Source organism: Ambystoma mexicanum, chromosome 8, assembly GCF_040938575.1.
Source record: "Ambystoma mexicanum isolate Mex_15411 chromosome 8, UKY_AmexF1_1, whole genome shotgun sequence".
Lineage (NCBI taxonomy): Eukaryota > Metazoa > Chordata > Amphibia > Caudata > Ambystomatidae > Ambystoma > Ambystoma mexicanum.
Genome location: NC_090929.1, coordinates 1661360590 through 1661382162, shown reverse-complemented (window position 1 = coordinate 1661382162; position 21573 = coordinate 1661360590). Strand labels below are relative to the sequence as shown.

Genomic DNA, 21573 nt, shown 5'->3' with positions numbered 1-21573 from the left:
GACTGGCCTATAGGGAACTCTGGAGATTTCCCAGGAGGCTTCTGCACCCTGGTCTGGGCTGGACTGGTCTATAGGGAAATCTGGAGATTTCCCAGGAGGCCTCTGCACCCTGGCCTGGGGTGGACTGGCCTATAGGGAACTCTGGAGATTTCCCAGGAGGCTTCTGCACCCTGGCCTGGGCTGGACTGGTCTATAGGGAAATCTGGAGATTTCCCAGGAGGCCTCTGCACCCTGACCTGGGGAACTCTGGTGATTTCCCAGGAGACCTCTGCACCCTGGCCTGGGGTGGACTGGCCTATAGGGAACTCTGGAGATTTCCCAGGAGGCTTCTGCACCCTGGCCTGGGCTGGACTGGTCTATAGGGAAATCTGGAGATTTCCCAGGAGGCCTCTGCACCCTGACCTGGGGAACTCTGGTGATTTCCCAGGAGACCTCTGCACCCTGGCCTGGGGTGGACTGGCCTATAGGGAACTCTGGAGATTTCCCAGGAGGCCTCTGCACCCTGGCCCTGGGTGGACTGGCCTATAGGGAACTCTGGAGATTTCCCAAGAGGCCTCTGCACCCTGGCCCTGGGTGGACTGGCCTATAGGGAACTCTGGAGATTTCCCAAGAGGCCTCTGCACCCTGGCCCGGGGTGGACTGGCCTATAGGGAAATCTGGAGATTTCCCAAGAGGCCTCTGCACCCTGGCCCGGGGTGGACTGGCCTATAGGGAACTCTGGAGATTTCCCAGGAGGCTTCTGCACCCTGGTCTGGGCTGGACTGGTCTATAGGGAAATCTGGAGATTTCCCAGGAGGCCTCTGCACCCTGGCCTGGGGAACTCTGGTGATTTCCCAGGAGACCTCTGCACCCTGGCCTGGGGTGGACTGGCCTATAGGGAAATCTAGAGATTTCCCAGGAGGCTTCTGCACCCTGGCCTGGGCTGGACTGGCCTATAGGGAAATCTAGAGATTTCCTGGTGGGCCTCTGTACCCTGAGCCTCTTTTATGTGATAACCTATTTTATTTCCACATGTTCTCATAGGGAAAGGGTTGGACTGGCTGAAAATGTGTAATATGGGACCACTTTGAAAATGATTTCCAGGGCCTCTTTTGGTTCCCAGTCCACGCCTGCAGGTCACTGACGTCAGGCAGTACAATGAGGTCAGGCAGGAATGCATTGGAAATCCAGGGGCCACAAATATTGGGGGCCACATGTTTTAAAACGCCCTGATGTCCTCTACAAGGGGTCATGAGATGGGGCAAACTACCTTCAAAGTCTATGCGCTCGCAGGCCCCACGTTACTCTTCAAATGGCCTTTTTTGTACATACTTGTCAACCTTTTGTGATGCTCGAGTGGGGGGTTTTGTTTGGGGCTGGTGAGAGCCCATTGATGTCTATGGACAGGTGGGGGCCTGCTATGGGGCTGACCGGAGTACGCGGAGGGTGACACCCGCCAAATGTTGGTAAATTGACAAGTATGCTGTTGCTATGGTTGCACAGTGGGCCTCATCATGAGTTTGGTGGTAATTCGACAGTAAATGCGCAGAATGACCACATTACCGCCACTCTGTCCGGTGGCATTGTAACAGGATTACGAGTAATGGTACGGCAGCGTAAGTCCCCACATTCAAGGCCATAAGAGTGCATGGGGATTTCTCAATGGAATTAACGCTACTTTACCACTGTTTTTACCACACCGCTGTACATGTAATGTAATGTTTTCTGAGGGCGTATATGATCCTTGTGCCACCCAGTGGCCACTCTAAAATCTCTCCAGTTTGGCCCAAATCCTTTGACAACTTGTTGTTTGAAAATGTGTTTTCTGGCCCATCGTTTTAAAAAGTGAATCAAGAGGTTATCTTCCTGAGCTACCCCTTCCAGCACTAATACATAAGGGGGGGGGGGCAGCCCTCACTAGAAAAATAAAGGCTGACTTCCAGGCTCTTAACCTCTTCCTCTCCCTCCTGTCAGAAAAGAAGGAACTGGATTGCAATTGTGCAAGAGGCCCTGTGGTAATTTCTCCCTTGTGAGTGTGATGCACGTTATTGTTGGGTTGGGGGGGTGGGGGGCATGGGCTAGGGGAAGGCGTGGACACTGTCCTCAAAGATGTGGTTATCTGAGAGGGAGAGGGGCACGTGCCGGGGCTACTACCCTGGGAGAGGCCACCACCTGGATGATCGATGCAAATAAGCGAGTGCCGTTTTATCCATAAAACACAAATAACACGTCGTGATATTGCAGAATGTTTCAGTCTGACCAATTAATCCTGTGATAGGTTATTTGCTCACAGTAGTACATACACTTTGTGTGTTCACTAAAGCCCAACGTGTGTAGCATGTTCGCCTATCTTTGGAGGAATCCTTGAATCACGTGGCGTTCCAAGATAGCTCAGTGAGTTAAGCACATGTCGCACAAATCTGTGTTAATGTACCAACTCCCAGTTCGCAGACAGACGTTCTTATCTCTGAGGTTGATCAACGTAAGTTTATGAACTTTGGTGATAGTAACATCTACTGTGTTAGAAACCAACATGCCTGCACCAGAAAGCGTTATATGAGTTAAAAACACTTACCTAGTATCAGCATGGTCCCTCCAAACTCGGGTTATAAAAAGTGGGCAGGTAGACCCAATAAGGAGGAAAATGCACTAGGAGGGGTGATTAGGTAGCAAAATTTGAGAGGGTGGATCCAACGTGTCCAAGCTCATATCCCTGCTTTGCCACTGTACGAAACTGTGATCCTGGGCAGATTATATTATCTCACTGTATAGTACTGTGCTTTCTTCGGTGAAAAGGCATGCCTTCTAACATTCTTCTGCCATTGCTCAGCCGCTTGCCTGCTCTATCATGTGATGCCAGCTATTTGAGTGGAGAGTGGAAGAGGTGCTAGACAGGAAAGACTCAACCAAATGCCAAAAGCATCTCGGAGGTGTGCATATTTGGCAGACAGTTAGCTTTGTTCAGCAATTACTTGTAGACTTCAATTTGTGAGGGTTAAAATAAAGCTGTAATCACTCTCCTTTTGAAAAACATGTTTCGGTAAGGATTTCCTATTTAATATTGTCCTTTTGGTTTACCATGTGATTTGTGTACTTTAGAAAGGAGGTCTACAAAACAGGGTATTATTTTAGTTAATGAAACTCAAATATTCACCAAAAATGTTCACCTTGCTTTGTGGCAAGAACTGGTAAATAATTGACCTCATTCCAAGTTTGGTGGTTATTCAGGTGGAAATTGGCTGAATTACTGCCAAAATCAGTTACCGTTTCTGCCACGAGGTGCCGTTGGTTTGTCACGGGATTACAAGTGGTGATTGGGTGCTGTGATTCCCCATTTGTGGAGTCTATAAGCAGTGGAGTAACTTTGCTGAACATGTTGGGGGGACAGGACATCTGAAGAAAAGGTTCCCCAGCCAAATTAATGGGGACAAAATGGTGTGCCATGAAAGTGGGAGGGGACAAACACCGCTTCCCCCCCTAAAATGATGCCCATGTCCATACGACTCCATGGAGATATTTGGGGAATTTAACACCAGCCGAATTACCGCTTGGTAAATTGGCACATTTTTTTAGGCAAAGAAGAGGATTTACCGCCTGCAACAAGTTGGATGTGACTCCACCACATGACCTCCAAATATGTGGCACATTTTCCATGCGTAATTCAATCGGCGGTAAATCTGCCAAAAATTATGTTTTCACGGTGCACGAAAAATGGCAGTAATTCCATTACTGACAAAAAAAGTGCCGGAACGGACTTACTGCCACTTTTTCCCCCACACTGCTTAACTTGGAATGAGGTGCAATGCAGTCAAATAGTGAAATCGCCAACTGGGCTAAAATCCCAGTTCCACCACTTATTTATTTATTTATTTAATGTATTGTTCGCTTGTTAGGCGCTCATACAGCAAGTAAATTCTGTTTCAAACTAAACTTAACTGAAGTGTGTGATCCTAGGCAACTCATTTAATCTTATAGTGCTTAACCTGTCAAAAGGGCCAGTCCCTACATAATTCAAAATTGTTAGCCCTAAAGAGGGATTTAGTTCTCGGGGTACACTCTTCTCGCAGTTTAACTGGCTACAGTGGTACTTCACATGCAATAGTCACCATTGATGTATTGCACACTAGAAATCCATTTGTTTGTCTCTCACATGACAGCAACACTGAAAATCATGTCCCTCTTCTACTTAGTGCTGTAGCCAGGATTCCCTGATAGGGCGTGCCGGCACAGTATACACATTGCCCTGGGTTTGTGGTCCGGTAATTAAAATAAAGATATTTATTTAATCTGGCACTTTCATTCACATGCTCCAATGAACCAGGCCAATGTTTGAACAATTAGTTATAGTAAGAACCTATAGTTAAAAGACACAGTTCAGCCAAGTGCACCATTCAATTTTACTAGAGCTCAAAGGCACATACAAAATCTCCTCTGAGTTGGAATTCCCTACTGTCAACACAAGATCAGAATAAGCTGTGCGGCAATGGTGCCTGCTTGTAGTCATTCTTTTGCAAGAGCACAAAGCTTGTTATTGTGTGCTGTAACAAAATATTTGAAGTACCACAAAAAGCTAATCATTTGTATGCTTGCTTAACAAGCAGATGTTATGAAAATAAACGAAGCCACTTGAGAAGACATTTAATGTAATGGGTTATTTTATAACGCGCTTAATAGCCAGAGGTTTCTAAGCCCGGACCGGGAATCGAACCTTTGTTGCTCTGCGTAGCCTTGCTTCCAAGGCGAGTGCGTTGCCCTTGAGCTATCCTTCCGATACTAAGGGGTTTGCTTTGTGATTCAAGGTGTTGTGTTGGAGGATTGGATTGCTGACTGCGTTGGGGTGAGGCTTTGATTCCAAATGCCCGCATTGCAGTGCACATCACTCATACATACTAGGGGCAATAGTCACTGCATCAAAGTGAGCATTAATAAATGCACAACATATAAAATAATACATGCTAATACTGCCATTGCATCGATGGTGTAAGGTGAAACATGGCCATACCAGCATTTGAACCTATACAGGCTTTCTCTTCTACCGCAGAACAGGAGAATGTACATTGTAGTCCTCTGAAGCTAATAACGCCTTACAATATGCTGAAACAGAGCCCTCACATGGCGGGCTTTCTACAAGTCTTGGCGCCTGTAGCGCATTCCATCTTGCATTCCTGAGCCTGCCATAAAGAAAACACTACATGTACCCGAACGGCCATGTGATGTGTGCCTGCTAAAAGCCAGGATTCGTTTATTACTTCACACCTGACATGGCACATGTGAGATCTCCACAAACTACCACAGGGTTGAGCTACTTCCAGCTGTGCACGCAACCCCTGACAGCCTGTTTGATAGTTGCCGGTCTGTAGAACTTGTTTGACGCATACGAGTGTCTTGTTACTATGTATAGGGCCCTCTAGGCAAATGGCCAGTAAAAGCCTCCTGCTTGGGTCCGAGCTGGGAATATCTACACTTGTGAAAGGCCATTAGGTGTGTTTTTTCTTGTCACCGGGGCCTTACTGTCCAGCCTTCCAGTGTTTGTCATTGGTCGGGGCAGATAGCTCATGAGTTAAGCACTGATCTCTGACATGAGAGTAGCGTGCCGTGCACGTCGTACATTTGAATCCCGCAGCAGGCCTAACTTTGCCTGTAATCCTTGCAAAGTCGATAAATGGCGCTATGATAAAACCTGTTATTAACCCCTTAAGTGCCAAGGACGAGTATACTCGTCCTAAACAAGTGGGAGGCATCCGGCATGATGCTCTGTATAAAAACACACAAATTCCTCTTATCTATCATGTCCTTCATATCAGAGGGCCTCACGTGTGGAGGAGCTCTTATTGTGGACGGGCACCTCTTCTGCACACTTTTAAATTGCAAGGCAACCAGTTAAGGTCCACTAGGCGGGTATGGCAAACTCTGCCCAGGAATCCAGTGGCCAGGCTTCAGCTCCATTCCCAAAGGGCGGGCATTTACTCTCAGGCCGCTGCCTGTCTAACCCACTGCACAACACCCACATGCACCAATATGCAGACAGTACACAACTTTAACTCAAACTCTCTTCCATCGAAGACATCCACAAGCTCAAGGCCTGACTTACCCTGATATAACATTACACATATATAAGGGGTCTCGTTAAAATGTGGAGCACGCTTAATCATGCATGTTTATCACGTAAAGGTTGCAGTTTATTTTAAGAAACAAGTCAGAGCACCTTTCATAATTTCATAAATATATTAATCATTCTGCTATTCAAAAAGATGCATTACCAAAACTGATTTTATTTTCTTCTCGACAATTCTAAGTCAATGGGCCTCATTACGAGTTTGGAGGTAGCCATGCCATTTTTAGCGGCCTGGCTACCCCCATACCGGCTACCGGGTCCCACAAAAGGGGATTTACCGGGCCATTCCGACCTTGGAGGGCCCGGTAATTCCCTTTCGCGGGACCCGGACCCGGTACATCCCCATTCCCATTTCAGCCTCCAGAGGGCTCAATGGGAATGGGGAGGAGGCTAACAACGGGCCCGTTAATGACAGGACCGTTGTTAGCATCCTGGTCTGCTAGCGGGTGCCGCTCTGTACATCTGGTCTGACCAGGCGTACCGGGCGGCCCCGGGAGCAGAACTCGTAATGAGGCGGTGAGGCAACAACGGCGCCGGCAGCACTACCGGCGCCGTTATCACTCTACCGCCAGGGTCGTAATGAGGCCCATTGTAATTTATTTGCAACAAGCATAAATACATTCTTTAAGCTGCACCAATAAGAAATTAATTGAAATCATTGTTCCAACCATTATAAATATAACAGATGGCCCAAAGGTATTTCAACACTTTCATATTTTAGGCTATACACTGCGAAGCAAAAAATGGTCACATATGGAAGGAGTTACTAGCTGGGGAGCGTGCACCCTTCGAGAAGACCCTGAGCTCGGCATCAGATAGGAAAGGGATGGTATCACGACTTTATAAAGGTCATGATTACAGCAGACTTGGGTGGGGGGGGGGAGCAGAAATGTAAAATGTTATGGGAAGACATTGCGGAACGGGAAATAGGAGCGTAAGAATGGTATCGGATATGTAAGATAGCATTCCACGAGAACCTGTTCACGTCCACAATGGAACACAACTTTAAGCTCCTTCATGGGTGGCATAGGGACCCCCTAAAATGATCTAAGATGTTCCCGCAGACCTCCCCTATTTGCCCCTGACGGTGCGGCCAAGTGTGGTCTTTCTCACACATGGGGTGGTATGGTCTGAAAATTAGTGTTTTGGGCAGACGTCCTGTGCTGGATCAGAGAGGTTTCTGGGGAAACCTTGGAAATGGACCCCCTCCAGATACTACTGGGACACTCTACCGCCTTCAGGTTGGAGCCCAGATTGCCAAGACCCATCGAGACAATGTTGAGAGCATCCAGAGTCCCGGAGCACAAATGCGGAATGGTGAGCTACACCGACAAGATCGGCTTGGGGAAGGAAACTTCAGGACACGGTAACCAGGCTGACGGCCACAGTGAACGATAGGCTGGGACAATTCCATGAGGAATGGGGTGAGCTGTTGGCCGGAGGGGATGTGGTCGGTGGTGGGGACCCCAATAGGGTGCGAGGCAACAAAAGGGTGTGGAGACATATCTCAATGTGTATCTAAGGGGCCAGGGGGCAGTGGGTCAGTCAGTATCCACCTGGGGACTTCGATGTTGGAACTTGTGGTGGGAAGAACCTGGCAACGCATATAGTAACTAGTGCTAAGAGACTTAACGGAGAGGGGTGGGAGTGGGAGGCGGGATTTATAACAGTTGATGATTTTGGGAAGTGTTGTGGTTTGACGTAAACAACTGAAAAATGCAAATAAAGATCACAGTAAAAAAAAGAAATGGTCACAGTATTGCCAGTGAGCATTAATTAATGAATGCAAAGGTGTGCTGCAGTAAATATTAATTGATAATGTCTTCTTCCAGAATCCCCTGATTACCAGCATTAAGCTTTCGGTCATCGGTAAAACCCTGTCTCACACGCAGCACACGCAAGACATCGATTTGTCTTTTTAATTACTCTCCTGCGGTGTTCTATGGGGAAATCACACAAAAACACTAGTATCCAGGGATTAAGGTCAGTTGCTTAACACCAAACATGGAGCAGATAAAGTTTAACACTGACTCTGTCAAGTACTTCGCAGATACAAAAAGCACGATTGCCGGTGCCCTTCGTGTGGTGGAAGACAGTCCCCTGTGCTTAACCCACGGGCATCGAGGCGCTGTTACAGGGATTGTTTGTTTTTTAGTTGCGTAATTGTTTTTTTTTTTCTTAGTTGAGCATTTATAACACACTTAAATACCCAGAGGTTTCTAAGCACGGACGCGGGGATCGAATCTGTGTTGCTTAGTGTCATCTTGCTTCCAAGGCGAGCACGTTGCTGCTGAGCTATCCCCCCGGGACAAGTTTCAAAGTGACTTATCACCCTGATAAAAACCCTGATGTCCAGCACATACCTGAGACTGGGACCCACCAAAACGGAATTCCACCATTTCTCCAGAACACCAAAAACACCCAATGTAACTTTGGCTGCTCGCCATGAACATAGAAAGCTCAACCCCACAGCTAACACCCAATGCCAAATATCGGGGATTCCACAGTGACACCCATTTCTCAAAGAGCACATAGCAATGAAAACCCGGACCGCTTTGCACCAACTACCTCTTTTGCAGAAAATCAATCCCTCTTACCTGTATTCCTGCTAAGCCTTTTACGTACAGTGTTCTGCTGCTTCTCGAGGCCAGGTCTGTGCTCAATAAATACCCACAATAAAATAAAAACAAGAAATGTGCGTGATATGCAGTGGTGATGCAGGCATATATTACGGGTGCAGCTTCATCAAAGTGATTGAAAGTGGCAAAGCTGACATATATGGTGAGCACAGCTTAATGAAAGTGATTTACAGTGGCGCAACTGATGTGTATTATGACATCAAAGTGATTTGCCGTATGAAATCTGCCATATATCGTGTGTTCAGAATCATAAATGTGACATGTATCACTAGTGGAAATATTGGCATACATTGGTGTAGCAATTGTGTGTGCGACATCATCAAAGTGATTTACTGTGGGAATGCTGGCATATATTATGGGCACAGCACCATGAAAAGGATATGCAGTGGCAATACTGGCATGTATTGTGGGTGCAACTTAGTGGAAGTGCTTTACAGTGGCAATGCTCGCACATATTGTCACACGGACATCGTGAACATTTTGTTACATTTATTCATTGTGATTTGGTTTAAAATGAAAACCATTCACGAAATATATAAATGGAAGAACATTTCATTAAACCAAAAACACATTCAGACATTAACCAACTATACATTCATCAAGTCATCAATTTAGCAAAATATTTCAATATAAATCTATTGAAACTCAAAATCACTCTTATTATGAACTTATAGAAAGTACAATTAATTACATTTTTGGAAAATTCTCATATGTACTGTTGGTATCCTGCCTCTATTGCATTTTGTCATGTGTTCCGTAGAGAACAAACTCTACATTGTATGGCTTTTTACCGCATCTTTTTTAAATACTGCTATAAAAAGTATCAATTCAACCCATTATTTAAAAGCAATCTCTGGGGGCGATCCACTCTCCAAAACACCCCACATTACTTGGGGCTTCTTTGCGATGCTCAGTCGCATTAATTTGAGGGAGATGTTAAATGCTCCTACACATTGAAAATAGTCGCCCACTGTCACTGACCTTGAATCATTTAGAACGCCCAGGATCCACCCTCGTCCCTTCCATGGCACCAAAAGCTGCCTCTGTCACTGCTCCACCTGGCAGGCCGAGAGCAGGGTGTGCCCTTAAAGCATCTAGCATGGAGGTGCACTGGACCTGAACTGCCATCCTATGGTCATACTTCCTAATGTCATAATGCCGGAAGCTGGCATTTGCTTATCCCATGAATATACAAAGACAAAACGATTGGCTTGGTCAGTGCTTGTTAAGCTCAGAATTTGGTGGGAGCATTTGTTTCATGCAGGTTGTAGTCATAGAGATCTCATTTGACCTACACATGCCAACTAACACAATATTGCCTGTATTGCATTCAACCATGAGTGCCATTGACTCCTTGTGTATTCAATACTCATCCAACTATCCTTGGAAAGTTAGCACTGCTGTTGTGTGCCTTCAATGTGGGTAAAGTGGCAGGAGATGTGTTTTTGTGCCAGCACAATGATAGGTCTGTAGCCTTCTCTAGCCTTAGGGCTGCTGCAGGGATTCATTTCCAATGCTTCTATAACTCCCTCCCTATGTCTTCTATTTATAGAGAGTAGCACAGACTGAACATCGGGACAGTATATAATAGGACAAACACAGTGTAGGATTAGATAAAGTGCATAAGGACTGATAAGACCAGTGGAATCTTAATGCTCTGTTACTGGGCCAGAAGACCCGCATAGATGAATCGACTAGGGTCACATATGTCATTTCAAACCCTTGTTGGATTTTCGCTCTATTAGTAACGACCGGGTAGATCGCTAGAATCCCAAATATAATTGCCTTTCGCATTATTGATTTTATAGAATTTTGGGAATTGGATTTGGGTAGACATTAGTCGGGAGTCACAAGTCACAAAAAAACGAATTTCTGAATTATTGAGAACATTAAATGTATTTTAGCATTAGATCATGGAGGACTGTCCATTGGTTCGTTCCTGAATCCCCTTTATAGAAGTCGGCTTGATATAGGAATATTGGAGATCTCCTCTCATCCCAATCTTCTAGTTGCTGAAGCAAGTGCTTTGCTATAGGTGTGCCTGAAAGAACCTGGCAGGACCGAGATAGTAATACTACTTACTTTACAAGGCTCCTAGGATATTCAATTTGCTCACAACCAAAACGGAAAGTGAGGACAAGACTTGAGACCACAAACTAGAGTAAATTAGTAGGTGTGGGTGATGAGATTCCAATGGGACTGATCAATGCTAAATTCAGGGTGATTGAATGCTCTGCAACTGATTGGCAGTGGGCGCATCTATAGGTAAAAAATTATAGAATTTCCTGCCCTTCTAAATTGTTTAGACATTTTGGGCCTCACCCTGCAGTTTGGATTGCTTTAAACAGCTTTAAACAGCTAGTCAATCGGGACATCACATAGTTTGGTATCGAAATCGCTCCGAAAATAAAAAAATATGCTAAGGACATTGAAGTCGTGATTCAGAAAGTGCCAGCATGCCAATTAAGAGAATTGTGTGCCTTATAAACTATCTGTTTTGTACTGTGACAATTAAAGTTTTCTGGGGGTAAATATTTCAAAATGCAAACTTCTAACCAGGCTTTACAAGTCAATCTCTTCCTTAGTTCTCCACGTGCTCCCCAAGAGTCAATTATCACTCACCAGTGCCTAGATGACGGTGCAAAATTTGACACTATTCATCTGCTCATGAACAATTTGAGCTTATCATTTTTTTTATTGATCACCAATAGAGTGCATTGGACAAATGCACACTCAATTGCCAATCTTTCTGGAGGTGACAGGGATGGACAATAGATTTGGCTGGGTATCCACACCCTTGCGTCTCCTGCTGTCATTAGTACACATCACTTCATCCCATGTGAAGTGCGATGAGCTACTCGCGCCACAGTCCCGTTTTCTCTATCTGTGACTACGTTTTTGTAGATTTAAAGTATTGCTTAATTTTAATTCAGTCTGAAAACCTTAATTGATATCTAAGGTTGTGGAATAGTAGGCTGACGCTATTCTTTGTCGATTCTATCTTGTTCACTACTGAGATTAAAGGAAATCCAGACAATTATCTGGGTTTAAATCTTCAGATTGTGTAACTACAAACAAAATGTTCTGCCCCAACCCAGTGGGCCTATGGAGCTCTTTGCATCTTCGCTTCTTAAACTTTTGCCCCTCTCCACAATGCCTATGGCATTATAACCAATTCAGCAACTCTGGCTTGGCCAATCAGAATGCCCAGAATGTGGGCCCTCTCTGGTGATTCCAGCCTACTTCCTAATAATTCCATTGGCTGCTCCAATCTGCACCTCTGTTTACTGAACTGTTTTTTCTTTTTGTCATCATATCTTTTTTTCATACATCACGATTCCTCCTCATCCTTCTCTCTGCACCACACCTCCGGTGAATTTCAAATGGAAAGGGGGCAAACCATGAACAGGGAACAGTTCTTTGGGGATCTTCAAGCGCTTGCACGAGAACTTTGTAACGAGCTAAGAAAAATATGAATCTTGTGTGAGCGTGACCAATATCTCGGCAGGAGGCCCAGGTTTAGTTGGTTGCCAGGATCTCACAAGAACTTGTGTGAGATCCCAGCTGAAGCGCCTAGCCCACCTAGGCTGAGGCATCCAGCCCCAGCAGAGTGTGAAAGGAGAGATGGATCCTCTGTGGCACAAAGAGGGGAAAAAGAAAGAGTGTCACATAACACTGCACGGGGTAGATGCAGAAAGGGCTATATGAATGCCCAGACGTGGGTCCCGAGTCTGCCGGGCCTAGAGACCCAAGCTACCCCTCACTGATGACGCCCAACAAGGCTGAAACATGTCTGGGGATGCTTGTGGTCTCGTGCAGAAGGGATGTGACCAAGCAGTTCGGGCTGCACTGCCCCTTTTGGGGTATGACCGAGCCTGATTTGCATATGGTTTTTCCCATTCTGTAATGGCTTGGCAGGCTGAAAAGCGATGGTCAGGAGGGTTACCCAGAGCTGTGCCCGTGGTTATGATTTATTCAAAACCTTCCAGCCATCACCTTTTCGTTTTGCTATATGAATGCCGCCAATCCACGTGGTTGAATATTGAAAGGTATTTATTTACCTCATTGTTCATTTATAATGCACTTAATACCAGCAAGTGGTTTTTAAGCACAAGAACAGGTTTCGAACCTGTGTTGCACAGCGTTGTCTTGCTTCCAAGACAAACACATTGCTCCTGAGCTAAATAAAGAAGGGTATTACAAAGGAACAAAGACAAAACAAAAGGCTGCTCTCAATCTAATGTGCCAGAAATGTTGTTATAGGTTTTTTTGTTATTCATTATTTTATAATCATGATCTCTGTGTTGTGCTGTAATTTGGTCCCTCCAAATGACCTCCAAAAAGTATTTTTCCCAGCGCAAATGACACTCCGAGCAATGGGATTCAGACTCTTAGACCTAAAAGTGTTACAAAACAAGGCATTTGTGTGCTGTAGACTGTACACTCTGTATGCACAGTGTTGGGGTATTTACCAACTGCTTGACAAGAAGTTTAAAGTGTCTAGGCACAGCTAATTCTAACTGAATGACCACTTTAGATTTTTTTTTAAACTTGGTTAATTTTGTTATTACCATTAATTCTTTTTTTTGCTTCCATGTCCTTTTTTTTAGATTATTAAGCTTGGAAAATATTTAATTTTGATCACACGTCTAGCTAAATCTAAGGCACCAATGATTACAAGACACAATGAAAGCAAAACTATTAAGACCCTGATTTTAACTTTGACGGTAGGGTTAAGACCAGGCGGTATTTCAAGTTCTACATGTTTTTTTACCAACATAAGACATGACCTAGGAAGTATATAGAAATTAAAAATCCACCAGTATGAAAAAAACGATTTGCCCTTTAATGGAAGGAATTCTCTTCACTTCAATTTAAGGGACAGAAAACTACTGAAAGATCCCCAAACGGGGTGCAAACCTGGCCATCATGGATGCTCACCTCCTCAGCCCCTTTTAATGTAATCTGGGGACACCTTTCTGTGCACTATAGTACATGGTACATTAGTGGTATGTGCCGCTACTGTATCTAATCCTTTCCCTTCCACCAATCAACAACTGACAATTTTTAGGAATTGGTCAAACGTCAAAAGCAGATTTTCTGAATAAATGCCAGCAGTTTTTCTGGAATTCTGCGGCCATTAATGCTTGGTGGGCTGTTAAGTTCTACTAATACAGCGACCCTCAGATTTCTGCATGTGCTAATGGTGATTAGTGCATGCAGAAATTGAGCAGAAAATATGCAACAGTCATGATGAGCCCCCATGTCATGGACAGGAGAAGCCTGTGTTATCCTCACCAGTGTCTATTTCATGTAATTGGCTGTACATATCTTGATCATAGCAGTTCTACTTGAAGAGCAGGAAAAGCTCCAACCCATAGATAAGCAGGAGAAGATTAGAAACGGAAAAAGAAGCACGCGACGCCAAAATTAAGTCTCTGGGGTTTCGATATGCAGCACAAGCTACAAGAAAGGACTTCAAAAATGGTGTGAAATATAAGAGAACAAAGGAGGATACTGAGAGTCAGATCAGCTTAAGTATTAGGTTAGTCGCAAAGTTCTTACTAGTAACCCGTCAGCATTATCTTCCAGAACATTGGGTTTGACCGTAATGTCCTTGACTGGCCATTTCCTTTGCTTTAAATAAATGCTGGATATCTCAGAGCCGCAACCCTTAGGGCCTGATTCACTGAAGTGTTTTATAATGGGGCAATCCCATAGGAACACGTTCTGTGAATCAGGCCCCTTGGGCCTCATTACGAGGTAGGTGGTAAGGGATTACCGGCACCATTAAGGACACCGGTGGGTGCCGGTAATCCCTTACCACCCTATTCCGAGGTCCCTTAGCGGGTCCCTTCCTTAACGCCTGGTTTTACCAGATGTTATGGAAGGGACCCGTTAAGGGACTTCAGAGCTAATAACGGTACCGCAAATTGCGGTACCTTTATTAGCTCCATCCCCATTCCCATTGAGCCCTACGGGGGCTCGAATGGGAATGGGGAATGGTTCCCGGAATGGGGACTTATCAGGTCCTCCAAGGTTGGAATGACCCGGTAAATCCCTATTTCAGGAACCCGGACCCAGTATGCGGTAAGGGGGTAGCCATGGTGCTAATAGCGCCATGGCTACCTCCTACCTCGTAATGAGGCCCTTAGTCTTCGTGAGAGTTTCCTCTTGTAGGACGAGAGACTGGCTTGCCTTTTTACCTCCATTCAGAGATGTGACCTTAGCCAGTTAAGGATTGTTTTGAAATTGACAGGAAACAGGAGGTGAGGGTAACAAAGACCTGAGTGCACCTTCTGGAAGAGGCGCTATGGGAAAGTTCAGCCGCCTTCCGGGTTTTACTAAGAACGGTTGAATTTTGTTTTGTTATAAGGAAAAATTCAGTTTAATTGAAAAACGCACGAGTTTTTAAAACTGGATAGGTTTTCAGGAATTTTGCTCCATACTGTTTTTGTAAAATGTTTTGAATGTTTGTCTGAGTTTGCAGAAACCTATCCTAAACAATTGAATCAACAGTATGTTTTCCTTTAAAAGAAAGGAGTTTGTAATCAAACCAAAATATTAAGCACAAAGCATAAATGTGCTTAGTTTTCAAGCGCTTAGTTTTTAAATTTATATAACAGTTAGAATGGTTAATGAAAATGTTGTTTAAGTTATTTAGAACAATGGAAAAAAGCATCACATTCCCCCCCCCAAAGTAAAGGGTATTGAAACAATGCAAAGTCTGATTTTTTGCACAATTCTTTACACATATTTGTGAAAGTATAAAAAACTGCAACTTTCGTCGTTAAGTTCAGCGAGTTGGAGGTAGGTAAGTTTGATGATTTTGCAAAAACTTAATGAATGATCACAAAACGGCACAAAAACGTCCACATATGAGAATAAACCATGTAGTATTGGAAAGGTGACTGACTCTCTGACGAGTGAGTGAGTCCAGGGCGTAATGAATGAATGACTAGAATGTCAATATCATTTGGGCGAGTTGGTCTCTTCCTGGAAAGAAGTGTTGTGGATGAGGCCAGATAGCATTAAAAAAAAACTGTAAAACAAGTTTCCTACAGACTGATAGCTTCTATTTTTCAGAAGAGAATTGATAGTATCTTGTTTGTAGCGTTTTAACGCAACCCCCACCCCCGGTGGTAAACCCTCCAATGGTACTAGCCTATGTGTTTTTCCCACGCTGATTGGGCCACAACTGTAGCATCACTCATCTTCGAGTTGAGTTCAGCCAATCACAACAGTCTTTTGGCAAACATCCCTCTAGTCGACCACCGCATCTTTCAATTTTCAATACCAGGGCTACCATTGGCGTGTCCAGACTCGTTTGACTGGGGTGGCCCACGAGCTCACGCACGCACACATAACCATCAGAGTTTAGGATAATGGGGTGGCCAATCAGATTCCAGTGGTAGCACGTGTCACCCCAGGCCACTCCCTGGACACGCCTCTGAGGGCTACAGCCCGATTGGTCTATGGTGCATAAAACCCCACTTTTGCTCCCCTCGTGGAGGTTGGCGGGAACCAGGACAAAATACAGCGTATTAGGAGAGCATTTATTTCACTGTTTCTGACTGTGCCCAATTCCTCTTTCCTCCATGTTCTGCAGAGATTAATGACGAGGGCAGCGCGAGCATCAGCAACAACCACCACAGACGAACCTCCCGATGGGCGACATCGCTGGAGAACCTTCTAGAAGATCCGGAGGGAGTTAAACAATTTAGGGTACGGTAACCCTATATGGAGTTTGGTGCGGGGGACAGGGTTGGATCGGTCCTGCTAGAGCATAATTGCACTTAGCGTAGTTAACAAATACACATATGTCATTAAATTCAGGAAATAGCCAAGGCTGCAAGAGCAGGCAGCAGGAGTGCAATATGCTTGCCTGTCACCCTCACTGCAGGTATAGCACGGGTAGCAACATTGCAAGCTTCCCGGTGTCACACACACACATAGGCAGGTTAGCATTGCCACAATAGGTCAAGCTCCCTTCAGACTGAGGACAGGTGCCATATTAGCAGCTGGGCAAGCACCCCTGGCACCCCAGAAGTAGGTCGGACAATGCCATAGCAAGCTTCTTTCTTGCCCGAACAAGGACCTCCTTCCAGCCCTTAGCCGAACTCCTTCTGTACAGTGCTCGGATGGTGTGCAGTTAGGTTCGGCCATATGGTTGCAGGCTTTCTCACACCCAGAACATGTGCAGGAGAAACAGCGCGGCCCCCTCTCTCCAACCTCAGCAATGCAGGCTGAAGAAGGCGCAATGCAGCCAGCATGACTGCAAGCTTCTCTCACAGGGACTGCGTCTTTAGCCGCACACCGCTCAGCTAGACCAGAATGAGAACAACCGGAAGCGTTCCTCACACACAGAAAACAGGAACAGCACAGGCAGCAACAGAGCAAGCTTCTCTCGCAGGCAGAAGAGGAACAGCAACATGAGCAGTAGAGCAAGCTTCTCTCGCAGGCAGAAGAGGAACAGCACCACGTGCAGTAGAGCAAGCTTCTCTCGCAGGCAGAAGAGGAACAGCAACACGAGCAGTAGAGCAAGCTTCTCTCGCAGGCAGAAGAGGAACAGCACCACGTGCAGTAGAGCAAGCTTCTCTCGCAGGCAGAAGAGGAACAGCAACACGAGCAGTAGAGCAAGCTTCTCTCGCAGGCAGAAGAGGAACAGCACCACGTGCAGTAGAGCAAGCTTCTCTCGCAGGCAGAAGAGGAACAGCACCACGTGCAGTAGAGCAAGCTTCTCTCGCAGGCAGAAGAGGAACAGCACCACGTGCAGTAGAGCAAGCTTCTCTCGCAGGCAGAAGAGGAACAGCACCACGTGCAGTAGAGCAAGCTTCTCTCGCAGGCAGAAGAGGAACAGCACCACGTGCAGTAGAGCAAGCTTCTCTCGCAGGCAGAAGAGGAACAGCAACATGAGCAGTAGAGCAAGCTTCTCTCGCAGGCAGAAGAGGAACAGCACCACGTGCAGTAGAGCAAGCTTCTCTCGCAGGCAGAAGAGGAACAGCACCACGTGCAGTAGAGCAAGCTTCTCTCGCAGGCAGAAGAGGAACAGCACCACGTGCAGTAGAGCAAGCTTCTCTCGCAGGCAGAAAAGGAACAGCACCACGTGCAGTAGAGCAAGCTTCTCTCGCAGGCAGACGAGGAACAGCACCACGTGCAGTAGAGCAAGCTTCTCTCGCAGGCAGAAGAGGAACAGCAACATGAGCAGTAGAGCAAGCTTCTCTCGCAGGCAGAAGAGGAACAGCACCACGTGCAGTAGAGCAAGCTTCTCTCGCAGGCAGAAGAGGAACAGCACCACGTGCAGTAGAGCAAGCTTCTCTCGCAGGCAGAAGAGGAACAGCAACATGAGCAGTAGAGCAAGCTTCTCTCGCAGGCAGAAGAGGAACAGCACCACGTGCAGTAGAGCAAGCTTCTCTCGCAGGCAGAAGAGGAACAGCACCACGTGCAGTAGAGCAAGCTTCTCTCGCAGGCAGAAGAGGAACAGCACCACGTGCAGTAGAGCAAGCTTCTCTCGCAGGCAGAAGAGGAACAGCACCACGTGCAGTAGAGCAAGCTTCTCTCGCAGGCAGAAGAGGAACAGCAACATGAGCAGTAGAGCAAGCTTCTCTCGCAGGCAGAAGAGGAACAGCACCACGTGCAGTAGAGCAAGCTTCTCTCGCAGGCAGAAGAGGAACAGCACCACGTGCAGTAGAGCAAGCTTCTCTCGCAGGCAGAAGAGGAACAGCAACATGAGCAGTAGAGCAAGCACAGTAAAAAAAATTAAAGTAGTGGAACACCACTCCCGACCGTTCCCACTCACTTCGACCACTGCCTATGGGAAAGAACTTCTTGGCTACCTGCACAGAGAATCCTGAGGTCCAACTTTACCAATCTGTTGGCCGTGCCAAGAAGAAATCTGGTAGCGGGTGGACAGTGTGCCTTTGACCACGCTGCTCCTAAGCTCTGGAATGCCTTGCCACTGGAACTACGGGGTTGTTGCTCCTTGGAATCTTTCAAGCAGGCCCTGAAAAGTTGCCTTTTTGCCTGATTAGTTGCTCTAATTAGCATTGTCTTCTGTGGGCTGTGTCTTGTCCCCATGCCTGTCCTTGTTGTGTGTTCGTATTTATGTTTGTGAGCACCCTGATGACCCCAGGCTTGTCATTTGGCGCTATACAAATAATAAATAAAAGAGCGGTTTACAAGTCGAAGGGGGAAACACAGCGACGGGAAAAGATACAAGGGATCGATACAAGGGAGCGGGGAGCTAAAAACGCAGAAGTGGGAGTGTGAGCAATTTGGCAGCAAGGGATCTGCAAGCCAGTAGCCCAGTGTCGGGTTAGGTGGGGAGGGGATGCGGTGTGCACGCAGGTGTTAGGGAGGAGCCGTTCCTCGAAGAGGAGGTCTTGAGCTCCTTCCTGATGTTTTGCAGCATATTTCTTACACAGCGTTAGCTTCTAATACAGTGCATCGGCTTCCTCTTGGTGCTTAGCGCACCTGCTCCTAATTTAGCAAAATTGAACTCTTGTACAGGTGCTTAGTTGGTGGGCCTCCCACCATGCTCTCCTTCGCCCTCACCACTCTCCCTGGCCCCTGCTTGCAGCGAGCATGCTGCCCACATAAAATGGATAGCCTACAATGTGAGGTGCCTTCTTCTAATGCAGAACTGCCCCGCCCACCCCCGCTATTTCATGCTCTGTCAGCTCATATTTGCTGTGTCTGCCAGTTTAGAAATAAGACTCGAACACTGACCCAACAGGACCCACAACACAACATTAACCACCTGTTCTTGCTACAAATTGGGTTTAGGGCCTTTACCCTGCCTGTTGGTGGCCACTCCAAAAAAGGCTCCTTTTTATTTAGGCTGCCTTGGAGGAGCCTCCAACGAACCTCCAAAGGGTGCTGGTACGTTGCTACCGGCACCCTTATTTCCGGACCACCATACTTGTAATGAGGCCCAATGAGTACCTTTGGACAGAACTATTATTTCTCAACCTCAGAAGGATGCAAGGCTGAGACAGGCCGGCCAGAACTCAAGCCTGTGGCCAGCAGATGATTAACCGTCTTCTGCAGCAGGCACTCAAACCCACCTATAATATTTCTAGTGGCCTGCCCATTCTACTGGATCAGGCGCTACACATGATGGCTCTGTTCCCGCAATGGCAAATCGATTTTTTCCCTTTGTTGCCTTTGACCTTGAGTGCTCCCCGCAGTACTGCACACTTGATGTAGTGCCCCGTAACATGAGAAGTAACTTTGCCAAGCTTGTGCTACCTTACCTACCGTATCTATGTTTACCAGTACTGCACACTTGATGTAGTGCCCCGTAACATGAGAAGTAACTTTGCCAAGCTTGTGCTACCTTACCTACCGTATCTATGTTTACCAGTACTGCACACTTGATGTAGCCCCCCTGTAACATGAGAACCTGCTCTGCCAAGCTTGTGCTACCTTACCTACCGTATCTATGTTTACCTGTACTGCACACTTGATGTAGTCCCCCGTAACATGAGAACTGGCTTTGCCAAGCTTGTGCTACCTTACCTACCGTATCTATGTTTACCAGTACTGCACACTTGATGTAGTCCCCCGTAACATGAGAACTGGCTTTGCCAAGCTTGTGCTACCTTACCTACCGTATCTCTGCTTACCTGTACTGCACACTTGATGTAGCCCCCGTATCATGATAACTGGTTTTGCCAAGCTTGTGCTACCTTACCTACCGTATCTCTGCTTACCTGTACTGCACACTTGTTGTAGCCCCTGTATCATGAGAACTGGGTCTGCAAAGTGTGTGCTACCTTACCTATTGCATCTATGCAGACCTCTACTGCACACATGATGTAGCCACCCCCCGTAACATGAGAAGTGGCTTTGCCAAGCTTGTGCTACCTTACCTACCGTATCTCTGCTTACCTGTACTACACACTTGATGTAGCCCCCTGTGGCTTTACCAGGTTGTATACATACAGCAACTTTGTCTGTAATCATATGCGTTCTGCTGCGCCTCACTATGTTTGTGCACTTTCTGTAAATGTCACCCAGATGTCTCACGGCTTGGTGCGTTGAAACAAATGCTTAAATAAATAAATAAATACATAGATAAGACGTCTTCACTAGTTACAATCGGACACAGCGTGAGGCGTAATGCTAATTACGAGCAATTCACAAAACGAGGGTTTCACGTGTGGAAATCTAAAATGTGTGCACGTAGTGCATGCCCCTTTCCTTAAATTACACACCTGCTATTTACTTCTAGATGCACATGTGGGCGTTCCCACATGAGTGGCAGAAAGGGCCTAAGGTAGAGCAAGGCATTTGGTGAGGGTTACACAATTTTGGGGCTGCGGTGGTGTTGGTGGGGTGGTCACAGGTATGTGCAGTGTTGGGGCTGCGGTGGTGTTGGTGGCATTGGTGGCAAGGTAGCAGCATGTGCAGTCTTGGGGCTGCGGTGGTATTGGTGGGAAGGTCGCAGGTATGTGCACTCTTGGGACTGCGGTGGTGTTGGTGGCAAGGTCACAAGCATGTGCAGTCTTGGGGCTGTGGTGGTATTGGCGGGGAGGTCGCAGGTATCTGCAGTTGTGGGCGGTGTGGTCTTGTTGGTGAGGTCGCAGGCATGTGCAGTCTTGGCTCTGCGGTGGTGTTGGTGGCAAGGTCGCAGGCGTGTGCAGTCTTGGGGCTGTGGTGGTGTTGGTGGGGAGGTCGCAGGTATGTGCAGTCTTGGCCCTGCGGTGGTGTTGGTGGCGAGGACGCAGGCATGTGCAGTCTTGGGGCTGTGGTGGTGTTGGTGGGGAGGTCGCAGGTATGTGCAGTCTTGGCCCTGCGGTGGTGTTGGTGGCGAGGTCGCAGGCATGTGCATTCTTG

At 46.5% G+C, this 21573-nt stretch overlaps 1 protein-coding gene across 3 annotated transcripts in view; it reads left to right on the top strand.

Moving 5' to 3' along the window:
* Positions 1 to 21573, top strand: part of RGS10 (regulator of G protein signaling 10) — a 300522-nt gene that overhangs the window by 195187 nt on the left and 83762 nt on the right. For all 3 annotated transcript variants that reach the window (XM_069611932.1, XM_069611934.1, XM_069611933.1), the window contains exon 2: positions 16343 to 16458. In XM_069611932.1, coding sequence (XP_069468033.1) covers positions 16343 to 16458 — 116 coding nt within the window. The remainder of the gene's footprint in view (positions 1 to 16342; positions 16459 to 21573) is intronic.